We start from the raw sequence: 15,683 nt of genomic DNA on the forward strand, positions 1-15,683 counted from the left end.
GTTCTGGAGGTCAAGAGAGTGAAGTTAAGGTGTTAGCAAGGCTGCACTCAGTCTAAGAGATTCCATTCCTGGCCTCTCCCAGCTTCCAGTGGCTGCCTGTATTCCTCGGCTTGTGGCTACATTACTCTCATCTCTGTGGTCACACTGCCTTCTCCTCTTCTGTCTGTCAGCAAATCTCCCTCTGCCTTCCTCTTACAGATATACTTGTGATTGAATTTACAGCCCACCTGGAAAATCCAGAATTATCTCCCCTTCTCAAAATCCTTAATATAGTCACACTTACAAAGATTCTTTTTTGCCACGTAAGACAGCATAGTCTCAGGTTCCAGGAATTAGAATGTGGGTCTCTGGGAGGGTGGGGAACATTTTTCAGCCTACCTCATCCCGCAATGAAGTTATTTTCTATTTTCTATGCAGGACATAGAGTATAGTAAGAAACAGACAGACCTGAGTGTGACTCCTGGATCTGCCTGACATTGAGTGAATTACTCAAATTCCTCACACTTGAGTCTCCCCATTTATAAAATATGAATAATAATAATATCTTCTAAAAAGAGCTGCCATGCGGATTAAATAAGGTGGCATGTGAAGTGCCTCTGCACAGTGCCTGGCTCTCAGTAAATGCTCACTAAGGAGTGAGCGTTATCGTGAACACAAATGAATAAACAACATTCAGAAGGCAAGTGACTTGCTGAAGGCCACCAAACCAGAAAGTGTCAGTGCCTGGAACTGAATCTGGGTCTCTCTGGCACCAAAGCCCGAGCATGTTCTACCCTATGGATTAGGCATTTCGGGCTTATGTGCTCACAACCTTAAGAGTCAACACATCTAGGTTATTTCAATTGTGGATGCTACTTCATACTCTCTTCCGGCTACTGTACAGCTGCATCCCTTCAGATCACCACTTCTAGTTACTGAGACTGAGTTTACACAGTCTACCCTAAGAAAGCAATATCATGTTGCCAATGATTTAGAAATACTGGAGACCCTGCTTATGCAGGGGTGCGGTTAAGAGTTTGGCTTGTACAAAATCACATCAGATTGGCTGGCAATCCATTTGGTCTGCAACTCCAGGGGTTCTGGACAATATGGGAATTATAACCGAAATCAATCTCCATCTACAAAGCTACAATTGGAAACTGCATTTCAAACAGGACCATGAGGTCTCTCTGGGGCAAGGTGCCTAGCCCCAGCACTTAGAATTTAAATCCACGTAGGCATTCGCTGCCTCAGAGTCAACGCAGCAGGGTTAATTCCAGTTCCTGATACTTCAAAAAAATGTTTGAAGAAAATTTCAGACACTCACAGGGAGCTCTCTTCAAGTTCTCATGTCCCCACCCATCCATCCAACCGTTTCCTCGGCACCGGTCTCCTCGGGTTATACAACATCGGCTGCGGGGAATGGGGAGCCCAGCTGTGTGCAGAGTTTGGAAAAAACATTCTGAATACTTTAGCTCTGCCAAATACTTGGTTAAAGAACGATATCCTCTAATTTCTTAAGCCATGTGTATTTTAAGTGAAATGTAATCCATATGTCTGTGACTCATTTAAATGCACTTCAGTGAAGCATGGTTCACCAAGAGCGCTGGGATATGTCTAAGCCTTTCTTAAGCTTCTCTTTGATCCAGGAAATTGAATTCTGCCAACGACAAATGAAGCTCCTGACAAGAGAGGGTCTAAGAGAGCTGTCCTTTATCCTAGATAAGATGTTAAAATCTATTCCTCACCCAGGAGGAAGCCGGGGAGAACTCCACAGCCTGGGTGATATGCAGAGTTTTGCTCCAGATCAGCTACGCATTTCCACCAGGCCTCCCTGGAAGAGAGGTGCAGCAGCAAGCGGTGGTAACTAACCTACCCCGTCTATTGCTGAAAACACTCCTCTTCTGCCTATTTCTCCCCTTCTTGGGTCCTCCAGTATTATACAACTCAAATAGGGATGAAGGGGGAAAAGCCCAGGAGCTAGATCACTCCATTAGCAGTGAATGTTAATTTTCCAGGACAATTAATTTTGTTGCTTGATTTCCAAGACAACAAAAGCAGTCTCCATCCCTAAGATATCTCTGAGGGACTGGTAAGAAGTTAGAGATATGAAGTGAGATGAAAGTCGGAAGTAGTGGTAGGTACAATAATCAGTAAACCTCCAAATGCCTAAATTCTGCCTTGACCATTACTATTCCCCATGAGGTCTGGAGGTAGATATGCACACAAAAGAAAACAAATATCCATTCTTATTAGCTAGCCTTATACAAACAGGATTTCTCTTTCGCTGAGCTGGAGCACAATGAATGGGGTGAGACCAAAGGACATCTCTCCTTTTCCCAAGCCAAAACCTAAATCTGGCATCATTTGGACTCAAGGAAGGAAGTCTACTGAAGAGATGAGAGTTGCAGACTGTGCTTCAGAGGCTAGCAGAGAGAAGTATATAGATGGCCAAAGATCCTCTGGGCACAGCGCCCACTGGCTGAGCTGCTCATTTGCTTTTGAAGGTGATCTTGTAATGTAGTAATTGAGCCAGTGAGCATCCTGCAAGCAGGTTCAACAGTTCAGTGTGCCCTCCTCTTGGGAGAAAGTGGAGAAGGGAGAGAGCCAGGGCCTACATCTCCCTGGAGGCGACCAACTCCCCAGATGCCTACAGCTAAGGAAGATTCCATTTGATTTCAGCAAACACACTGTTGTCCAATAGGGTTTCTGGATTGATGAGGCAGTCCTCAGAGCCTGGGGGAAATTACGTGGAGAAAAAAATATTATGGATTTATACCTCAAAATTGTGGGTTGTGGAAATAGCAGCCTATAATTTCTTCCCTGTAATTTCCCTTCTCGTGCTTATGTTGCCTAAACGGTGGGTCCTGAGCTATCAGTTCATCTCCAACTTCAAGGTCTGTGGTTTTGGGGGTATTTGCCTTTATCCCACTGCCCCCTATTTCCAGGAATGTCTACAGAACTGGAGAGTAAATGCCCTGAGGCAGGGACCTCTTTTCCATTTTCCACTTATGTGGTATCCTTTCAATAGGTAGCACAGGAAAGGCTTTTAGAACCCAACTGGGACAAAACCCTCATTCGACAGATGAGAAAGTTGAGGCCCAGGAGGGCCAACTGGCTTGTTGACCAATTCCACATTGTCTGTCTCTGAGCTCAGTACTCTCTCCACTGTACCACACAGCCCTAATCACAAGTCAGGTTCTCCTAACAACAGCTATGTACCAACAGTGGCAAATGATGGATAGGTGTGAGTAAATGTAAGACTAGGGAACATATCAGAGCAGAGTACTACCTTCATCACATACAGGTGAGTCTATAAAAACACGTGTGGGGCAACATGTAGAGTATAATCTCATTTCTGCTCCTCCCTCAGCACAAAAACAGCAGCCTGGTGTGCTTCTGTGTGATTGTGCCGACGAGTATCTACGTGCGTGCTCTCACACGCAGAGAAAAGGTCCATGGCAGGCTCACCAACTGTTCACAGTGGACTCTCCTTGTGGGTGGGAGACCTTCATTCTTTCACTCATTATATTCTGGTATTGCTACATGTTTTACAATGAGCACGTACTGCTTTTGCAATTTAAAAAAGCACAAGCTAGAAAAAAATAGTGGCTGCCATTTACTGGGTATGGAGTACAAACCAGGCACTATGCTGACCCCCTGACAGGCACCATCTCATTTCATCCTCCCAGCGGCTCTATGGTGTGGGACTGTTATTATACCCCAGATAGGGAAACTGAGGCTTGAAGAGGACGTACGGTTAGTAAGTGGCGAGTCAGGATCTGAACCAGGACCCTCCAACATGAAAGCCACATTGAGGTTAGCCCTACGATGTCACTCTATTCCACCTGCACTCAACAGAGAAGAGAGTGTGTGTCCCCCATGGGAATGTCATCCGTTTATCCCGTGTTGCTTCACAGCAGAAAAAGGCTGTCAGCTGCTGTGCTATGGAACTAAGGCACCTTGGGGTGTCTGCTGCCTGAGCTGAAGGTCCATTTGCTGTGCCCCTCTCTCCTGGCCTAACCCCCATGTTCCTCCATCCTCACTATTCTTGGCTATCTCTCCATGTGTGAATTCCATTAGAGGCCTGCTCACTGCTATTTCGGGCCATGCATTAGCACATGGGCTTTGATTAGACGAGAGAAGGCCAGACACTTCAGGATGATGAAAAAGAAATTAGAAATGTCCTCTCCCTCCCCTCAGAGTCCCAGAAGCCCTCGTCCACAGCTCCTAGGAGGCCTGAGAATCCAATATATGAGGAGACGTACGTGGGGGCAGGGGGAGGGAATGGAAACCCTCATAACCTATTAGGACCTTTGAACCTGGCTGTTCTTGCTCCTTGGAACTGTCATCTCCCCGCTGTCCACGTGGCTCACTTCCTCACCTCCTTCAGGTCTGGACTCAAATATCAATTCACCACCAAGGCCTGCTCTGGCCACCGTTCCCAGCACCTCCCTCCTGAACCCCTGCTCTCCAGAGCCCTTATGTTCCTTTTGTTTCTGCCACGGCAGTTGTCACTGGACATACTACACATTCACTTGTGTATTTATTGTTCCCCTCCACTGAAATATAAGATCCAGGAAGGCAGAACTGTTTTATTCACAACTATATCTGCAGTACCTGCACTGGTGCCTGGAATGCTACAGATGCATCCAAGAGGGAAAAGATAAATGAATCAGCTGAGGAAGTTGAGAACCAGAGCCTGAGGATCACTTAGCACAGGGCCTAGTTTCCCCCTCAAATATCATGGGATTATAAAAACTTTATAATTTTGATAAAATGTGAAAAATCAGAAAAGCAGCACCACCACCCCCCCAAGCTGTTTTGAATCCAGACTTGCACGCACCATGAATGAGAGGGCTTTGGGAAGTAAACACACTAGGAAGTCATGTGCAGTTGGAGTTCTGCTTGCTAACACATGTTCAAAAACAAAAAGCCCAATTTAGACAAAAACAGCAGGAAGCCATCCCCAGGGATACCTGGTGAGGTCATATTGCTTGGCTCTGCTGCTTCCACTTTTGTCAAGTCTCCTGCCTGCTGCCAACTCAAGGACGCCAGGAATCACATCCAGGCCACTGCTGATCACTGGGAAACAAAAGAGCTCCAGGCAACAGACAACAGAACCACATCTCCAGGCTCTCCTCTGGAACCTCAGTGTGGGACCGTAAAACATCACAATAGTAGTCAACTATTTACTGTGTTCTCTGTAAGCACTTTGTGTACATCACTGTACTCAGCCCTCACAACCACACATATGAGGCTGGTGTTACTAGTCTCATTTTATAAGTGGGGACACTGAGATTCTAAAAGACGCAGCAATATGCCCCAGGTTACTCGGCTAGTAAGTTGAAACTGGGTTTCTGTGACTCCAAATCCAAGAACACAAATGATCCTCGTTTCACCTCTCTCATTTACTTGCTGTGTGGCCTTAGGCAAGTGCCTATCCTTCCCTGAGTCGAAGTTCCTGCTTCCATGCATAAGACTGCTGCACTCAGTGTTTTCTATGGCATCTTCACGCTCTAACTTCCTATGACCTCTTGCAAAGACTCCAAAATACGAAGGAAGGATGAGTCCTGGGATCCCTGCTTGGCCAGTCCAACTCCAAAGGATTTGCCCATGACACTAACCCCATCATGTAGGCAGCCCAGAGGAAGCTGAGGGGTCAAATGCCCCAGCTGGAGGCAGAATAGGACAGATTAGACGGAGGTGGCAATAGGGAACAATAGACTAGAGCTAGAGGGTTAGGGCCATGAGAAACCGAAGAAGGCCCCTGAGAGAGACTAAGAACAGACCCTCTGGGGGCCTTTCCTGCAAGACCAAAGGAAGACACTACAAGGAGAAATCCCAGGCAGATTTCTGGGCCTGCGCCCTCTGCAGACACAGCCAGCTGGGTCTATTCCAGGGAAATGGGACAAAAGGAACACATTCTTGGGCTGGTTTTACTCTAGGAGTAAGGTAGGAGGAAAGTAGCAAAATTGATTGAGATGCCCATCTTTCTGGCTTCCCGAAGGCCACCACATTCTGGAGGCAGAGGAAAGACTCGGATGAAGCCCATTACTGCACAGGCTGCTTAAGTCATACTTTTACTACACTTCCGACACCACTCATCCTCCTCTGCGAGTGTCCAAAAAGCCCAAATTTGGAATAATTTATATTCTTGCTTTCCACCCAAGCTTAGCAGTCATTCCCATCCTCCTGGGTATGGGAAGGTCCCTATCCATCGCTTTCTTGGCAGGGATGCATGTGATTACTCATCTGCTTCCAAGGGACTCCGGAGGCTGCCAAGAGGAGACAGGCCGTTCTGAGAGCCACGCGGCCTTATGTGCGAGGTCTGTGCGGCAGAACGTAAGTGGGGCTGCTGGTGGGGAAATATCAGAAGCCCTCAGAGGACCCCGGCCAAGTAAGGAGAGCTCTCCAGTGGCCAGAGCAGATTGGGAATGGCCAAAGAATGGGCAAAAGACACAGCCGTGCCTTATGTCTATTCACCGGCTCGATAACGTGAATCAAGATACAGCTGCACTTGATGGCAAATCAACGTGGAAATATTTCTGAGCCAGGCAGCCACCCAAGAGGAGTGAGGTTAGGAAGATGGAGGAACCAGCCCGATGAAGCCAGGAGACTGCTGACCATATGCCCTTGTTGGCAGGAGCTCAGATGCAGCTGACCCAGAATGGACAGAGCAGCCAGGGTGTGAGCATCAAATCCCAGAACACTCCACCTTGCCTCTCTCCTTTCTGCTGTTTTCCTCTAATCTCCTTCACTTCCTGCTGTGCGCTGTGCTGGAGCTAGTAAGACAGCTGCCAAAGTCCTCCAGCCCATCCCTCCCTTCATGTCTCCCACATACACACACTCACACACACTCACGTGCAGTGAATTCTAAGAGGCCCCAGAGATACAGCCTGAGGAAGTTCAAGGAAGACGTTAAACAGTCCACTAATTTCACAGCAAGTCAAGAGGCTGTGGAAATGCGGGCTCTATAAGATGCTCCCCACAAAGGAACCCTAGCTTGAGAGCTTGGGTCACTTCGCTGTTTCCTTCCAAAACAGCGGCACCTGTGTCCGGCACTGACATGCAAGTGGGTTGTTTCATTTCAAACAAAGGAGAAGTCCACTTACTCATTCTTCTCCAGGTCCAGGATCAGTTCTCGCCCCTCAGCCATCACCCTGAGCTCAGCTTTGAGTGGATGCTAAAAGCAACAACAAAAGAATGTCAGTTCCTAAAAGCAGGGGACGAGGCTACCAGGAAGGGGCGCACGATCTAGCACAGGGCTCTGACCTGGATCCACAGGAAGTGGATCCACAAAAAAGGCTCAATCTCATTTTCAGCCCAAACATGAAATATCTTCACTCCCAGAAGGACCCAATTCCCCTCCCCCACCTGCATTCTCCTCAAAGACAAAGGAGAGAAACTCCAAGCCAAAATGCGGTTTTAAGCGCCTGCATGCAGGCCTGGTAAAGGCAAACCCTGAAAAACAGGATCTTGGAAGACAAATTCTGAGTGGAGTTAGATCTGGCTTCAAGTGCTGGCTCCGACACTATAGTTGTGAATTGGGCACATTACTGAACCTCCCTACAACTCAGTTTCCTCATTTATAAAACAGAGGAGTAATAGTCAACTTTATGGGGATCTTGTAAAGACTAAGTGACATGGTAAATGTAAAGAATTTATTACAGTGCTTGGCATACAGGAAGCCCGTTACATGTTGGCTGTTATCTAAAGTACCAGGGAAAGCCTCTTCATCACGGTCTCGTATTTTATTTTATATTGGCTCTCAGTTTGGATACCCCTCAATCATCTCAGAGGAGACAAGTAGAAGAACCTCCTACTAAGGTTTTAAAGGTCTGAAAGATACATTTTACACACAGGAGAAAATGTGCTGAGGGCCGAAGTAGCTACACACCCAGAACAGACCATTTAAAGTATCATACAAATGGCCAATAAGCATAAAAAACATGTTCAGCATCGCTGGTAACTTGCCCTCACCCAAAAAGATTTCTTTTTTAAGATATCTTTTAAAAAACCAAAGCAACAAAGATTTTTTTAAAACCATAAATCACAATGCAGTGGAATATACTATAGAATGGGCACTCTCACACCCTACCAGTGAGAATTTCAATGAATACTGGCTCACCGGAAAATAATCTGTCATTATGGACCAAGAGTTTTAAAATGTTTAGGCCCTCTAACTCAGAAATAGAAGATTCTCTCTGAAGGGAACAAATGGAAACACAGGCAATGGTTTATACACAAGGATGCTCATTACTTACAATAATGACTAATGAAATAGAACCTAAATGTCCAAAAATAGGAGAATGGTTAAATAACCGATAATCCATTCACATGACAAAACATTACACAGTCACTAAAAATGATGACTTTCAATAATTTTTAAATTATCAAGAAAGTACATATGACAATGATTAAGCACAAAGGTTTAAAACATAACACTGTATGTTTTATTCATTCACACTTTTGTAAAGGGACTAAAGTAGAGAGAAATAAACCAAAAGGTTACCATAGTTACTTCTCAGCAGTGAGAACATGAGTTAATTCTATTTTCTTTTGTGCATTTTTCCATGTTTTTATAATGGCTTTATATATATATATATATATATATATATATATTTTTTTTTTTTTTTTGGACTGCGTTGGGTCTTCACTGCCGCACACGGGCTTTCTCTAGTTGCGGTGAGTGGGGTCTACTCTTCGTTGCAGTGCACGAGCTTCTCACTGCGATGGCTTCTCTTGTTGCGGAGCTCTAGGCACGCGGGCTTCAGTAGCTGTGGCGTGAGGGCTCAGTAGTTGTGGCTTGCGGGCTCTGGAGCGCAGGCTTGGTAGTTGTGGCGCACAGGCTTAGTTGCTCCACAGCATGTGGGACCTTCCTGGACCAGGGCTCGAACCTGTGTCCGCTGCACTGGAAGGCGGATTCTTAACTACTGCCCAGCAGGGAAGCCCAAGCTTCTACCCCTTTTAAGGTTGACCTCAAAGCTTAGTTCTGGCATGTATGAGAAACTGGGTCACCTGCTTTGCCACCTCTGGTTGGGGCCTGCCTCTTCCAAGCACGTTTCTCTTCTTATCAACTTCAAACTCCACTTCCCATTAGGGTCCTGGGCATCCCTGAAACTTTTGTGCCACTGAGGGCTCTGATGAGATCTGAACATTGTGATCTAGGATGCTTATGCAACTCTGTCCTTTGCTATTTTTTGCTAATTTATCCTACTCACTTCTCTTAACAAGGGACATTTCAAAAACATGGGGAGAGGAAGCTAGGGGGATGTTTACCCAATAACTTTCACTAAGAAATTCACTTCTCTGTTTCTGATGCCTATTTCTGATTCAGCTCCACCAATACCTATTTCTGGTCGCTGGTCCTTTGCCACTTCACTCTGGGGGGTCTGGAGCAAGGGCCCTGCCCAATCACCTTAAGCATCAGAGACACAGTCCCAAGTGGGCATTTGAGGAAAAGCGCACAGCAACAGAGCTGTATCAATCCCTTATCCAAGAGGTAGGTGGCCAAGAGTCACAAAAAAATGAAAGTTGACACAGATCAAAGCACTTTCACTTCTCCCCCAAAGAGACACAAGCTGCAACATAAGTAGGAACATTTATTTTTAAGTGGGTAATCCAAAAATATTTCTCTATAGTCTGGAAGATGCTCAGACACTGATATTTAAGATATGATGTTTCCAGGGGACATTTCAAGCAAAACAATGAAATAGCACTGTAAGGATGTATGTAGCTTCCCTGTCCAGATTCACTCAGTTTTTATCTTGCAACTCCACTCTGTGCTAGGAAGGGGCAACATCACCTCTCCTAGGAAGTGTAGGAGCTGACCCACTGCTTATACTTCCCCAGGGCAGGGTTAAAATGCCTTTCTCTTTTGAGCTAGATTAAACAGATCTTCAGCTCCACCGGGTATTGGAAATCTGTCCTATATATCTTTACCCCCCTTAAGACATAGTACAATATTTAGCATATTGTGTTCAACTAACGTTTGATGAATGAAGTAATTACAAAATGAGAATAAGATGCCTGAGTGAGACCTACCTCTCCCTCTCTTGACATTCATTCATTTGTTCTTCAACAAATATTTATGGTGCCAGGCACGGTGCTAACTATTCCTACAAAATACAATGACCCAGATTCTGGGCAGACAATGGCTGGGAACAAAGACAGGATCTGAGCTCCACTTTGTTTCTCAGGCCCTTCCTGAGGATGCCCAGCATCCCACATCTGGAGGGAACAGAGAGGCGTCTATAAAAGTATCAGATCCATTCCTCGGACAATAATGGATAGGCTGGAATATCCAAGATCTTAATTTTTAAAAATAACCTTCTCTAGGACGGCCATCCATTAATTTGTCTAGACTTTTCCTGAAGCTATTTTCAGTCTCTCCTACTTTTTGATGAAATGAACGCCATACATTTATTGTCTTTAGGATAAAACATTATTTGCTTTCATTTGTCCTAATATTTTTGCTGTAAATTCCCTTATTAAATCCAAACTGGAGCATTTTTGGACATGTCTGTATTACTCTAGGCATAACTTCATGTATTCTGGGCATTTCTACTCTCCATTTACCTTTCCAGACTCAAGGACCACAAGTCTGAAATCTTTCCTGACACAGCTCTCTCCTCTCTCTGCTACCGTAATCTGGCTCTTATATGTTGCCCCATAAATCACTGACCATTTGAACCCAAAGGGCTCTTGTTAACTACCTCTCCTCTCCAGCCCTCTTCCTTCTTATCCCATCTAAGCCCTATTTTATAAATGAGGAAACTGAGTTCAGAAAGTGAAAGGTCCAGTAGCTGGTTACTGACATGTAGCAATCACATCTTCCTTTCTAGTTCTTTCTTGTCTCACTTGAGCTATAAGAACCAGAACCAAAGACTATCCTAGATGCACAGATACTTCCTGCAAGAACAGGATAATGTTTTCTGTCTTATTCCCAATCCCCTTTATAAAGCCTGTGCATTCTGCTGGTGTCATGGCCCAAGGAGCCTACTGAATTTTAAGATTATTGGATTTGAAGACAGATTCCTCAGCATAAGGTTCCTACCCTGCGTCTTAGTTTAAAAATAGTTTGGGTTATCATTTTTCTCTCCAAGTATATTATCTCATCAATAAAGTGAAGCAGGGACATCCCTGGCGGTCAAGTGGTGAAGACTCCACACTCCCAATGCAGGGGGCATGGGTTCGATCCCTGGTCAGGGAACTAAGATCCCGCATGCCTCACAGTGTGGCCAATAAATAAATAAATAAATGAAGTGAAACACATATTATGCAGAGCAAAAACTAATGACAAAATTTAATCAATGCCAGCTGAGAGTCGGTGATTTTTGTGACACATATTTGCACTTAGCTTATGTCAGCATTAACACGCATTTTCATTTCCTCAACTACTTGCATTTAGAAGTGTTTCTAGTAGGCTGTCACACAACGAAGGAAAGCCCCATCTGGGATTTCCAAAACTGGAACACAGAGCAGAAAGATTGGGCCAGAAACGGAACTAGTGGTGATAACTGGGCTTCCAGGAAAGTTGAGTAGGTGACCTCAAGCCTCACAAAATGGAGTTGTCAGCTTCTGCCTGTGAAAATGAGATTCTTTGTCTTACCTTTTCCCACAAGGGGCTTTCTGCAGTCTTCCACTGAGGTATTATTAGTTCATGCTGTGGCTGGGGGCTGCCGTCCCCACTTCCTCCTGCCAACACAGGAAGCACACCATTGGAATCCCAGACCTCTGCACCCTAGCTAAGCCAGGCATGCACTGCCAACCGGAAAGACCCATATTGGGTTGTCAGGAGACCTGATGGATTCCAGGCTCTTGGCACTCACTATGGGTCAGGCACTCTGCTAGGTGCTGATAATACAGTGGTTGGTCTGTGTATACTTCACAAAGTTTATCTTCTAGAGATGGGAAGCAGACAACACAAATATTCTCCAATGGTACCAGAGGGTCATGAAATAAAGAGACCCTGAAGAGGAGGTACCTATTTTAGAGAGGATGATCAGCAAGGATGGCATTTAATTGAGACCTGAGGGACCAGAAAGAAGATGCAAAGATCTAGGGGAAGGGTGTCCCAGGGAGACAGGTCAGCAAGAGCAGAAATGGCCTTGGCCTGTTTAAGGAACAAGCAGAAGTTAGAGGTAGCTAGAACGTAGCAAACGAGAGGGGAAATTGGTAGATATGGTCAGCAAGACAGCCATGGGTCTGATATCACAGAGGGCATGGAAAGTGTCTGGATTTTATTATAAATAGACTTGGAAGGCACTGGAGGGTTTAGACACAGAGCAATATGATCTGTATTTGGTTTTTAAAAGATCTTTCTGCCGCTGGGTGGAGATGGAGAGGGTGGAGGTGGGGGAGGGAGGCAGGAGTGCAAGTAGAAGCAGGAAGGCAAGGCTGGAGACTTGCAGGAGCCCTAGTGAGAGTTGCTGGTGGCTCAGACTAGAATGACATCAGTAAAGAGGAATGAAGTGTTTGGATTCTGGGTATATCTGGAGGGCAAGCCCCTGGGTATTATTTCCATTGAGTTTCAGTTTTCTCATCTGTAAAATGAAGACAATGATACCCACCTGCCCGTCTCACAGCATTACTGGGGAGAGTTACTGTGAAAGTGCTTCCCAATCTGCAAAGCATCATAGCGTTAACCTGAGCTTCCTAAGGGCAAGTTTGCTTTTTCATATCACTTTCTACTTTCCAAATGATTCTCACCACCCAGTTCTCTGTACTCAAGACAACCCTGGGAGCTAGGTAGGAGGATTCCTATTTTTCAAGAAAGGTGAACTGAAATCTGTTTGAGGAGACTTGTTCCAGGCAGGGCAGACCTCAAACATTGGTCGCAGGCAATCTTAATAAAGTGGTAATTGCTCAAGACCTAGGCAAATTAGTCTCCGTAAGAATAGGCCAAATCCACAGGACTCCTGGGGTTGAAGTGAGGACTCCAAAACTTATTCTTTCTAAACCAACCACATCAATCACCTAGAATACAGTGAGTGACACAGAAGATGGCCATAGTTGTTCTGTTAGACTGGCCCAATTATGAGTGATTAACTTTCCTTTGAGATTACTGATATGATGTATTCTCAATCAAAATAGATCCTAAAAAAAACCTCATTAGAGTAGCATTAGTTTCATCATATTAGTAAAAATGAGAAGCAATTCATTCATTTACTCATTACATATTTTCTGAGCGCTTAACTATATGCCAAATACTATGCTAGGTGCTTGATATTCACTGGGGAATCAGGCATAGTTTCTGATCTAGTGGCTCTGATCAATCTAGAGTCTCTGCAACAAAAAGGAGTTATGCTAGTCAATGGAACATTCAAAGGAATGAAATGATCTTTATGATTGCAAACATTATTGAAAGCAAGGCTCAATAACAGGAACACAGTACCTCTTAAGAAAAATTGTTCAAACCTTGGAAATAAGGCAAAAAGAGCAAGCAGGATGTCCTTTCAATGTCACATTTGGAGCATTGTTTAATGGGCCTTCCCACATATTAGTGAATTATCGAGAGGAATGTACCTTTGTTTGACTTTTTTGTTTCCTATTAATTAAAGGCTATACTCTGTGAAGTTATCTGTTAACTGTAGCTTTCAGTCTGGTAGAGATGCAAATGACTTCAGTATAGTAGAAAGATAACTAAGAATTATGGTTGTTTGGCTCCATGGAGCATTGACCACTTGTGTATCTGTCCCAACACAGGATTTCAACATTCTTTCTCCAATGCCTGTATCACTCCTGTTCCTCTAATGCTTTGAACTAGCTTTACTATTCTATTCACTGCCTCATTAATGAATCAAATCAATCTTTGCCAACCTTTCATCCTATATTTGTATAAGAGTCATGTTTTCAACTTTTTGAAAATTATACTTCTGCGATTTCTTGAAGGAATTTATAGTCATTGAAACCATGTTTTTGGAGAATGTAACGATGTGGCAAATGCTCATAATGTGAAGTGGCATATGCAAGACACAAAACAGTACCTATGGTATGGCTCCAATTTTATCAAAATATATTTATAGGCACACACACAAAGACTGGAGAAAAGAGGAGAGACTAGGAAAGCAGCGGAAAGAAAAGCCAAAAGCAGAAAAACCGAGGAAAAGGAGAGAGAGGGAGGCAAGCCAGGGAGGGACCGACCGTTTTCTGCCTGCTCCGGGTCTCCCGCATCTCCACCACCTCCCCTGGCGCACAACGTGGGAACAAAGCCGGGGCTCCCGGCCTGGGGGCCGGCGGGGGCGCTGCCCCGAGGAGTTGCGGGGGACGACTCCCAGCTCCCCAGGTCCCCCAACCCACCCACCTCCAAAGCCCCCCGTCCCCCGCCCCGCTACTTACTTCTGGTCCACACCGGCAGGGCGAGCGCCAGCAGGCAGAGCTGGGCAGCGCCCACGCCCCGGGGCATGGTGGCAGCTGGCCCCTCGCGCACTCTGCATTCACCAGCACGCGGCCATGCCAGCACCCTAACCAGGCCGCGGCGCTTCTGGAACCCACGGTCGCCCAGCAGCTCCCAGCCCTGCTCCCAGCCATTGGCCGGGACGCTCCGCCCCCGGCTCCGCGGAGGAGGGGCGGGAGGAGCCGGGGGCGGAGCCAGCGCGACCCCTGGGAGCCAGGCGAGGTGGGGGCGGGGGAGGAGGGAGGCGGTGTTCGGCGGTGCTCAGGTGCTGGCGATCAGGGGAGGGCGAGTCCGAGCCGGAGGAAGGGTAGGGATTAACGGTGGGCGCGGCCTGAGGAGGGTCGGGGGCTTGGGTTTGTAGGAATTAAACTGGACCCCTCTGGGTACAGCGGCCCATTTCCTCTGTCCCGCACTGGGCTAGACGCCTTGGGTGACACTCAGAGGCTACTCACCCAGCACCGTCCTCTAGAGGCCGCCACGCTTGGACGCAGGTTCTGAAAGAGTTAACCTGGCACAGAGAACTAAGTGCTATATGGAATTGTTTTCTTAGCAAGACACAAATCAGGGATCCTTTCCTTCTGACTGGGAGGAACGGGGTGGTGAAGAGAGGATTCCCAGAGGAGAAGACGTCTGAGCTCAGGAGGAGGCGAAATGGAACACCAGGCAGAAAACCCGAGACAGACAGACTAGGGCGGGAAAGTCCATGCGCTGTACTGGGGAAAAACTGGAATTTGGGATGGTTAGGATTTAGGGCTTTGGAGGGAACAGAGGGAGATGAGACTTGAAAATAATAATAATGAATGTCACTTATTGAGGGTTTACTGTTTGCTAGAAAAAGAAAATAATAACTAAGACTGATAGAGCGCTTCCTAAGTGCCAGACACTGTCTTCAGCACTTTACATATCAACTTATTTACTTAATCAATCTAGGAAAAGAACTACCTTTTATGGTCCTTTAATATGTGCTGGGGACTCTCTATACATCATCTCTTTTCATTAGCCCAATGATCCCCTGGGGTAAGTACTAATAGTTTCCTGGTTTAGAGATAGAAAACCAAACCTGAGAGGCTAAGTAATTTGCCCAAGGTCACACAGCTAAAGTCAGAGTCTGGATTCAAGTCCACATCTGAATAACTCCAGAGCCTCTTACAGCACACCTTATTTTACAGATGGGTAAACTGATAATCAGAAAAAACTGCCTTGCCTAAGATCCCTTAGCAAGTTTTGGCAAAGCCTGTTTCTAAAGCCTCAGACCTCTTGTCATCTATTCCTTTCACTGAGTCTCCTTCTTCAAACCCAGGTT

General features: G+C 45.8%; 1 protein-coding gene across 1 annotated transcript in view; it reads right to left on the bottom strand.

Annotated features, from left to right (window-relative positions):
* The window catches only part of ADAM19 (ADAM metallopeptidase domain 19), an 88,343-nt gene extending 73,851 nt beyond the window's left edge, over window positions 1-14,492 (bottom strand). Inside the window, exons 1-3 of the mRNA XM_022590251.3 lie at window positions 14,323-14,492; window positions 11,594-11,679; window positions 7,095-7,165 (exon numbers count right to left, since the gene is read on the bottom strand). Of these exons, the coding sequence (XP_022445959.1) occupies window positions 7,095-7,165; window positions 11,594-11,679; window positions 14,323-14,389 (224 nt within the window). The 5' untranslated portion in view covers window positions 14,390-14,492. The remainder of the gene's footprint in view (window positions 1-7,094; window positions 7,166-11,593; window positions 11,680-14,322) is intronic.
* Window positions 14,493-15,683: the final 1,191 nt, after the last annotated feature.

The sequence above is a fragment of the Delphinapterus leucas genome, chromosome 3, assembly GCF_059928025.1.
Source record: "Delphinapterus leucas isolate spDelLeu-1000000601 "Yukka" chromosome 3, BTC_Dleu_Yukka2, whole genome shotgun sequence".
Lineage (NCBI taxonomy): Eukaryota > Metazoa > Chordata > Mammalia > Artiodactyla > Monodontidae > Delphinapterus > Delphinapterus leucas.